The 9,394-nt window shown below is 41.0% G+C and overlaps 1 protein-coding gene across 2 annotated transcripts; it reads left to right on the forward strand.

The window, feature by feature from the left end:
- The first annotated feature begins 756 nt into the window (after window positions 1-756).
- Window positions 757-3,846, forward strand: eny2 (ENY2 transcription and export complex 2 subunit). Of its 2 annotated transcripts, none has more exons than XM_018683129.2 (6): window positions 757-900; window positions 1,025-1,088; window positions 1,236-1,313; window positions 2,722-2,792; window positions 3,049-3,123; window positions 3,545-3,846. In XM_018683129.2, exons 3-6 carry the CDS (start codon window positions 1,246-1,248, stop codon window positions 3,616-3,618), a joined length of 288 nt encoding a protein of 95 aa, XP_018538645.1. In that variant the 5' UTR covers window positions 757-900; window positions 1,025-1,088; window positions 1,236-1,245; the 3' UTR covers window positions 3,619-3,846. The 2 variants fall into 2 exon arrangements, with proteins under 2 accessions (XP_018538645.1, XP_018538653.1); XM_018683137.2 differs by having other exon boundaries at window positions 1,025-1,055.
- The last annotated feature ends 5,548 nt before the right edge of the window (window positions 3,847-9,394 follow it).

Genomic DNA, 9,394 nt, shown 5'->3' on the forward strand with positions numbered 1-9,394 from the left:
ATCTGCCTTCAACTTTGTTCTCATGGGAATGTGTTTACTAATTAAGTTAGTAACTTCAGAGTAAAAGAAGCATCATCAACAAAAGTAATTAACGGAAGTCTATCCCAGTTGATAGCAGTTAGTTCACTGGGAGGTTTTGTGGCAGTGAAGGGATGCTTCAAAGCATTAGAGGGTGTTATCCTAACTTTGGTATCCAGCACCTTTAGGAACATGGGCATGTTTTCCAGCTGCTTTAGGAACCAGGCCTCTCCTACAAGTGGTACTTGTTGGAGGGGCCTGGTACTACTGTATTTGGCAACAAAGTAAATAACACTTCATTCAACCCCACTTCAAATAAACACTGGGTGTCTTTGCTTCAGTCATAACACATTTAGAATTACATGTAGGCTACAAGATTGTTCATCATGTGTGGTCACTGACAAAACAGCTATAGATACTGTACCCCACTACAGTACTGGTGGGTGCCTATCTAACATGAAAATGTTGATAAGTTGAATTTTTTTTACATTTTGAAAACTGAGGCAATCACATATTTCATGAGAAATGGCATTATTTGTATGACATTTCTTCAATTAAAAGTAGACTCAATACAAATGCAGGAAAACCCAACAGGGACCAATAAGCAATGTGATAATGTGAAAGTGAGCTTTTGAAAAACTAAGGTGACCCTAAGGGTCAAAGTCTGCTGCAGACCTAACTGATTATGTTTATTAACCAACACTGCCGCCGTGTGGTGTACGACACTACTGCATTTAATGAGGGCGTAGGAACCATTGTACCAACTAGTGTTTCTTCTCGGAATGTAATTTCAGATGGCCAAATCGGACAAATCAAAAGCGTAGGCTCTCTGTTCGTTAACGACATATGAAGACCAAATCTGAAGCGAGATTTCTTTGAAACGTAAATTAAATGTAGATTTTAGCTAATAACGACTGTCAGCTTTTGTGCTTGGTCCAAATATGTCTACTCTGTTGTCAATGCCCGTTAACGTTATCTCGTGTTAACTTTTTCATGTACGCCACAGAGTCTGGCAACGTTTGCTGCAACACTGAAGAGTGAGTCCTCGTTTATTCATCCTTGTCAAGAGTGTAAGTAAATACTGATAACAGAATCCTCTAACTTCGTCAGTGAAGATTTTTTTAATTAGTGACTTCTTCAGAGTGGTTTTGCAACTTTAAGGTGGATTTATTTGACTGGAGCCGTATAAACATACGGCGTTATTTCTCTTTGTTCAGGTGACAGAATATGAGCAAAGAGTTCAGAATGAGGGCGACAGTAAACCAGAAGCTGACAGAGATGGGCGAACGTGAGAGGTGAGAAATAATATCACAAACAGCTCGGTTTAATAAGCGAGCTAATGGTCATCCACAATGTAAAGTACTTGGGCTCATTATCGGTCTGTATGAACACTGTGACTTGTTCCTCGTGAAAGCAAAGGCATCATTTTTACAGTTTAACACATTTTCTGTAATTGTCCATTGCATTCCTCTCTACAACTGAGCAAACAAGTGTTGGTTGCTACTAACCAGGACTCAAATGTTTCAGCAACTTTTGCATTACTTGTTGGATATGTCTGGTATTACTGCATTTGAGAAAGCCTGCAGGGAGCTAATTTGGACAGCATTAGCCCAAAATAGCTGAGGTGGCGTGTAAGTCCTAGACATTGCCCACTGTGATATTAAAAACTTGACTAGCAGAAGGCAGAAACATTCCTGCTGTATATTTATCAGCCAAACATCTAATTCACCATATGGTATTAATACTGAACTTAAAAAGCTGCTCCGCACTTAAAGAAAGAAGTCTTAAATTATTCCCTGTCACATGTTATTTTTTCAGCATGTAAGGAAGCACCACTCTGCCAGGTCTGAATAGAGAGTGTCAGTGACAGGCAGATGGTGGCACCTGGGCTAAATCTGGCCCTCCAGCAAAAAATATTTGCCCCCTGACAAAAGCTTTTACTTACTTACATAGTTGGCAGCAAAATGTGATCATTATGTTTCATAAATTCACTGTAGATATCAACGTAAATACATTAGTGTCACTGAACATGTAACATCTAATCCTGCCCCACATGAAAAGAGAGGTGTGCAAACCACAAGTTGATTTAACAGAACATGAAGCTGAATAAAGTTCAATGAATAACATAGGTAAATAATATCATCCACATCATTTAAATTCATCCTATGTGAATGTATCAGATATGATGATTGAGTTGACAAAAATGGTTTCATTCAGCCATATAGATTTATTATATTACAGAACAACAAAGAACACATATTTGTTTTGCTAAGTTAATGTAAGCTGCTGTAGCTCTTGTCCTCACCCACTTGTAAGTGTACAATTTGGGATTGTGCTGTGAATTCAAATCCTAAAACAAAAACTATTATAACTCACAATTAGCAAAACATATTGAAAACACAGTGGTCTGCATTCCCTCTGCACCTGTGAAATGGTGGTGAACAATGCTGAAAAAACAAACAAACAAACAAACAAACAAACAAACAAACAAAAAAAAAAACTGGCCCATGGCTGAACCCAATTGCTGACCCCTGGTGTATGTGTTGATATACCGGAGAGAATGGCACTTTCATCCAGGCCAGAATTAGCAATGCTGCTGTCAAGACAGAGATGTCGCCAGCTGTTATTAATAACTTATTTAGCGCAGGGCAGAAATGTGCTTGGCCTGATTTATTCTCATATTTCCTTGCATATTATTGACAGACTGAAGGAGTTACTGAGAGTTAAGCTCACTGAGTGTGGATGGAAGGACCAGATGAAAGCTCACTGCAAAGGTAAAATTACGGTGCTGTTGTTAAAACACTTTGTAAATGCTCATTGATTTATTGTTGTGGTTCCACTGAAGGTTTGAAAAACGCGTGCTTCCTGAGTTGTTACAGCATATGCGTTTTCTGTTTTAACACAGAGCAGCTTCTTCTCAACTACTTTTCTTGCTGTGTTTTGTTGCTAGTATGTTTGGGTCAATGGCAAAAGAGAGAAAAGCCAGTGTTTTCACAGTGATTTTAAACAATGTTAAAATATCTCCTACAGAAGTAATCAAAGAAAAAGGCTTGGAGCATGTCACTGTGGAGGACCTGGTGGTGGAGATCACTCCTAAAGGAAGAGGTACCTGAGCTTGAGTTTTAAATAACTGATGATACAACAGATGCAGAATAAAACACATCACTTATCTGCAGCTTCTCCAACTCAGATTTGCCCTGTCCCATATTAATTTATAAAAGGTAAAATCCATTCTGAAAGACTCAACCGTCCTAAATATATGTTACTAATACAGATGTATTACATTTTGTTCAGTGTACAGTTAGATTTGTTTCATTCACTCAAAGACAGCTACAGCTTTGCTCTTGTCATAGAATATACATAGATGCCATTTACTCCACCTACAGTAGCCTCAGTAGGAGGTGGTGCAGTCACGAGATGTTATATTCTCAGTCAGGGAGCACAGGCACAGAACTTTTGCAGTATCACTTACATTGTACTGCATCTGTATGAAAGAATAAAACATCCATTTCTTTCTCTCTTGCAGCCTTGGTGCCAGACAGTGTCAAGAAAGAGCTTCTCCAGAGAATACGCGCCTTTTTAGCTCAGCATGCCACATAATTTTTATTTTTACCATTTTAACATGTCATTAGACCACTTGCCTATACTTTCATTAGAATATTTTAATAAATTGATTTACTTAAATTCTCAGTGACATTAAGTACTGACACACACTTTGCTGTTTGATTGTGTGTTGTTACCTGCAGTTATCACTTATTTGTAAATGCACTTACTCTGAACATTCAGTTGACCTTTGTATATAAGAAATAAAATTTTTGATTTATTTGAGTGGATAAAATAATTTATTTCAAAAGAGGAGTGTTGCAATAACATGAGTTAAAAGAGACATGATGAAGTGCTCGTCCTAGTCCTGTACAGAAAAACATGAAACAGTCACAGCTGCAGTAAAGGATGAGTGGAGAAAAAAACATTGTTCTTGATTGTAGATTTCTTACCCCCAATTAGCAGCAGTTGTTTTTAAAGGACATTTTTTGAATTTTGATGGTGGTATTGGGGTGCACACATAGTTGTAGTCTTATTGCATTTTGTGCCACTGAGATGCAACCCTTGAAGTTACTCACCACTGACTTTAAATATGATATCTCATTGAAAATACTCAATTACAAGTGAAAGCACTAAAGTAAAAGTGTCTATGTATCTGAAGTGTTACAACTAAATTACTCAAAGCCCAAAAATGGCCCCAGTGAGTGTCGTGTTCTAGTATATCGCTGGATCATATTTGTGTTGTAGTTGGTTGGGGTGGAAGATATTTGAACAAATTTATGTACAGTTGAGAACTTTCATCTAAATCAAAACATCAAATTCTGTGTGTGTGGTTTTGTTTTACTATAACAATGGGGACTGACCAAAATGCTGGTTCCCACAGGTTTAAATGGTTGTTTAAGGGTCAAAACTTGGTTTTAGGGGAAGGGTGAGTCATTAGGTTGTGATGGTTAAGATTAGGATTAGGGGCAAGGGACTATGTTAGTGACGGGTCCCCACAAATGTAGGTATACAAAGATATGGGTGCTTATATAAAGAGTGCACTTTTAAATGTAATAGAGTTACAAAGTAAAACGAAAGGAAACACTCATGTAATGCACAAAAAAGAAAAAACTAAGTAAACATGCCACCACAGCTAGTCTCCGTTTGCCACACAAAACAAGAAATTAATTTGAAAATGTATGAAGTTCATTTCAGGGTGAAAGTTTAGACTAATACTGATTCTATAAATAAAGCCTTATTTGATGGCTGAGCTGTCTTAATACCACAGTGGTTCTAGAAGTCTGTGCCAGAGCCTCAGAGGGAGTCTTCATAAAGGGTGTTAAACACTTGGAATAATTTTATTTACTGAAATATGTACACATCCAAGAAGTGTAAAAATGACTTATGATCACAGTTTTTGTTCCATCTGATATTCCCTCTCCAGCTACAAAGTAGACAGTTATGCAATTCAGCATATAATGAACAAAATCATATGTCATCCTGGGGTATATTATCAAATGGTCCAATTGCTTTTCCACTCCACTTCACGTGTAAATGAGGATCCAATTTTAGGTGAAGTGTGTCATCCCAGTTGTCAACACAGCAGGCAACTTCACACCTGGGCCTTCAAGGATGGAATTTAAAGGAAAAAGATGTGACAAATGAGAGAATAACTTAAAATAGTCATCAGGAAAAACAAGTATTTGCCACGGGAACATGAATCATACCCAGCTGGTGATGTGAATTAACATTGTCCTTTGATTAAACTAACTTAAATCCGCAGAGCTATGATCCTGTAATGACAAGCCTGGTGCTGCTTTTACTTCCCAGAATAACAGAGTGTTCCCAGCAGAGGGGAGAGGAGGGGATGGCGAGAAGCAAATCATGAAAAGATAAACAGGAGTGACCCTGTTCACAGGGAGAGGTGGATGCACCGGGGGACAAATTGCTTTCACTGAAACTGGTTGTCAGGTTGTTTCAAGGTCCTCTGTGTGTAGTGTATGAAATGAACAAGTGCACACAAGTGTTCCAGTGAGAGAGCTGGTAGGTTGAGAAGTCCAAAAAACACAAGTTACATAGACCATAGCGAGATACTCTGAAAAAATTCAATTCTTTGTTTTTATTTTGATGTTGTCGTGCAACTACAGTTCAGGTCAATAAAGCCAGGGACTGTTACAGGAATGTTTGGTCCTGAAGGTCTCTTTGTTTCCTTTTTTTCCATCCACATGCTAAACCACATCATTTTGTTTTGTTGAAAGGTCTCTATAGTTACACACGCACAATGCCTAATTGGTTATGGATTACATTTGCAGAGGCCATGAACCCAAAACAACGCACTCTTCGGCACGAGTAGCACATTAGTGGGTAGTGAGTGAGTCGGAGCTGGTCACCCACCCAAGGCAGAGTGTGTGTTTTCTTAGCCGAAGGACCTGCTGTGACATCAGCCCAGGTGACAACATGCTGATATACAGTGCTGTTGTGGAGGCCAAATGTAACGCACCCCTCCAGCCCTGCACACACGCTCCCTTAATGGCCTACATCAATCCCCATGTTATCAGCAGATCTCTCTGGGCCCCCGCATAAAAAGGGGTTCTGCGCACTGCAGTGCACTGTAGACCAGTACTGGATAGAATTACCAATGATGCAATTTATTATCATACAGATTTTTATTTACTTTCTCACTCTCCTTTCTCAGCTTTTCTCCATCACTCAGGACCTATACAGCTTTGCCGAGAAGTTTTACAGTAACCAGATGACTCTGCACATCATAAAAAAAACTAGAAAAGTAAGAGTTGTGCAAATAAAAGACTGAAAAATCCAACTTTCCTGCTCTTTAGCTCAGGGTTGTACATCTTGGGTGTGGTAGGGGGAGATTTAAATGAACCTAAAAGACCTGTTTTAGTGATCACAGCAGAGGCTGATAGCAAGGAAGTATATCCTATGAGGCAGCCTCTGAATGAACCACCATAAGTCCGGCAACAACAAAGGGGTCAAAAGCACCCTTACTCCACCAAAGTCAATATCAAGCTGTGTCTGAGCAGCACTTAATGACATATGAAAGGAAAAGACAAACACGTTGTGTGTGTCTCCATGTGCTTTTGTGTGTGTGTGTAGGTAAGTGTGCGCAGATATGTTCACCACCCTTGGAATCGGATCATTGCAGCGTGATAGCAGCTGTGTCAATAGGCAAAAGAGCCAAAAGTGTGGTCCTGTATTCAGAGTCCCATAGGTGCTCCACAGTCCTCTCTCTCTAGTGAAATTGGCAACATCCAAAGACCATAAACACCTCCCTTACTGTACAAACAACTGAAGAAAAGGCGGTGCAGGGTGGAAACAGATGGCAGAAACATGTTCATATTATAAACAAATCTTGGGAAATAATGATGTTAGAGCACATTGCCTTATTTGGGATCACAGTGCACCTGCTTAAAGGAACAAGAGCTTGAGAAGTGTTCATGAAATACTGTTTCCAATGCCACTGGTCATGTAACGTAGATAGATAAGTATCTGCATGTTTACAACAGTGTATCTGACATCTCTTATTTATAGGCCACAACTATAGGCTTTTGTGTACCATATATTTTTTTCCTATTTTTTTTTTTCATAGTGGTGAGGGCAAAGGCATTGCATAAGCAGACAAAAGGTCAAAGAGGGTGTTTCAAAGCAAAAAAGGGGGCCATGTGCTCCTACAAATTCCCAAGACCCGGTGTGCAGTTGGCCCTCTTTACTGTCAACATGTGTGAATGCCATGCTCGATAAATTTCTCTTTGAATTCCCTCACCAGAATTTATGAGACGTGCAACATGGGGTTGCAACTCTTTTGAAGCCTACGCACTTGCAGCGCTCGATGCCGTTTACATTCTCATTTCGAGGGGGAAAAAAAGCAGAAATAGGGAGAAGTTGGCGCATAGCATCCTGCAGTGTAAAGAGTTTTAAATGTATTTACACTCTGTTGTGTCTCCTGGGAACTGTTTTCTACACGCTAATGAGGCTGAGGAGCAAGTTTCGTTCTGTTATTCCTGGCATCGACGCACCAGTCGCAGGCATACCACTCACACACTCCCATCTCCCCTCTCCCCCTCCCTTTTCCCTCTCAGTAGCCCAGTGCAAATAATAAATAAGAGGAAATACATCATCCCCTTTTTCAATCCGAAAGCCAAGAGCGGGTCTGCCAAAGTTAACACAAAGCAATCTTAGGTAATGATCAGCAAATGTGTATAAAGTTTCATAGAGCATGACTTCACATAATTCTTGTTTAGATCATGTTGGCTGGCTCAATCTCAACTGTGATGCTGCTGCAGCAGAAACCATGCATTCACACATGCACATGCACACACACACACACACACACACACACACGCGCACACACACACACACTCACATGCTCACACACTGCTTTCTCTCCTGAAGCTTATTTGTATCACGCTTAAAAGCAGCACTTCTGTTTTATAAGTTGCTGTAATTGATTTGATACAGTGTAACATTGTGGCGAGGATTAAGCTACCAGTCATAAATTGTGGAATTTTAACAGAGGTTTTATGACATGCTCATTCATTCTGCAAATATGTGTCAGATTTTCCAGTCATTTACACATCGGTGGCACAGATACCAAACATTTCATCATGGCTCAATTGATGAAAATTATTTGCTTGATGTTAAAAAAAAAAGAAAAAGAAAACTTCATTGAGTTGTTTTAGTGCTCTACCTACAGCACAGCCAGCCTGCAGATGGAGAGCCGGGGGGTCTCTATGCAACAACACAGAGGAAAGAAGCGAAACACAATCCAGACATTGTTTACCCTGTTTCTGATGTAAAGGCCACTTACTGTCGTGTCCAATCCCTAACCCTTAATTTGCTGCCCTAGCCTTTGAAGTGTGTGCATATTTCTGTTTCCTGACACTACTTTTCCTCTCCCTCTCTCTCTCTCTCTCTCTTCCGAGCCCTAGCAGTTGATATTGCAACTGGATAGGCCATGTTTCCATGTAGGGGCTCTTTTTAGGCCTGCTCTGATGATAGAAAACACAAGTGGGGAAGGGGAAAAGGAGTGCTGGGTGCACAGATCCACAGAGAGGCCCCAGCCCCGGCCCCGGCCCCGGCCCAGACAACGCTGCAGGGGATTAGAGCACACCCTGGCAGCAGAATGGTTTCACTTAAGAATTTCAGTAATCACTTTTAGGAGTGTAATATATAGCTGACCTTCGGCAGCGCCACACGACCCCCCGCTCCCCCAGCCATTTGATCAAAGGAAGCGGCAGTGGCTGTGCAAACAGGCGCTATCAGTGGACTCCAATGGATTTACTGCCTGCTTCTTCTCTCTTGTCTCCCCTGAGTCGTGTGCTGATACACACAGAAACCCAGTTTCATCTTACAGAACCTATTTTTCTCCCAGTACTAATTTACGGGCCAGATCATGACTTGAGGGAACTTAAAGGAGGAGGAGGAGGTGGTGGAGGAGGAAGGGGGAGGGGGAGGGGGCTCGGGAGGCCTCGGGGAAGGGGAGAGGGTGGAGGTGGGAGCAGCTCGGGGCCCTTATACACTGCCTGCTGACTGGGCCGAGCAGAGCGGTTCTCATCATCATGGGAAAAGCCCAGTAGGTGCTCTCTTCTCAGCTGGAGCAGCCAAACACCGTGGCCTGTGCTCCAGCAACAATAACAGCAACCAGAAAAGGACAGAGGGCTGGCCCAGTAGGGTTTATATAGTGCCCTAAATCACAGGAGGCTCTGACAAAGAAGTGGGGAGAGAGGATGTGGGTATCATAGCAACTATTAATAACCCAATACATACTGGTGTGAACACAGCCGAGGTGTCTCTAAGTCTTTCTAATGTTGTAGTTTAAAGTTTCCTCGTTTTA

This window comes from Lates calcarifer, linkage group LG15, assembly GCF_001640805.2.
Source record: "Lates calcarifer isolate ASB-BC8 linkage group LG15, TLL_Latcal_v3, whole genome shotgun sequence".
In the NCBI taxonomy this organism is placed as follows: Eukaryota; Metazoa; Chordata; class Actinopteri; family Centropomidae; genus Lates; species Lates calcarifer.

What these genes read in the sequence shown, in the direction of transcription:
- eny2 (XM_018683129.2), top strand. Translation starts at nt 1,246, where the DNA reads ATGAGCAAAGAGTTCAGAATGAGGGCGACAGTAAACCAGAAGCTGACA. An exon ending in GAGATGGGCGAACGTGAGAG is followed by an intron (nt 1,314 to 2,721) that starts GTGAGAAATAAT and finishes TATTATTGACAG; the next exon opens with ACTGAAGGAGTTACTGAGAG. An exon ending in GATCACTCCTAAAGGAAGAG is followed by an intron (nt 3,124 to 3,544) that starts GTACCTGAGCTT and finishes TCTCTCTTGCAG; the next exon opens with CCTTGGTGCCAGACAGTGTC.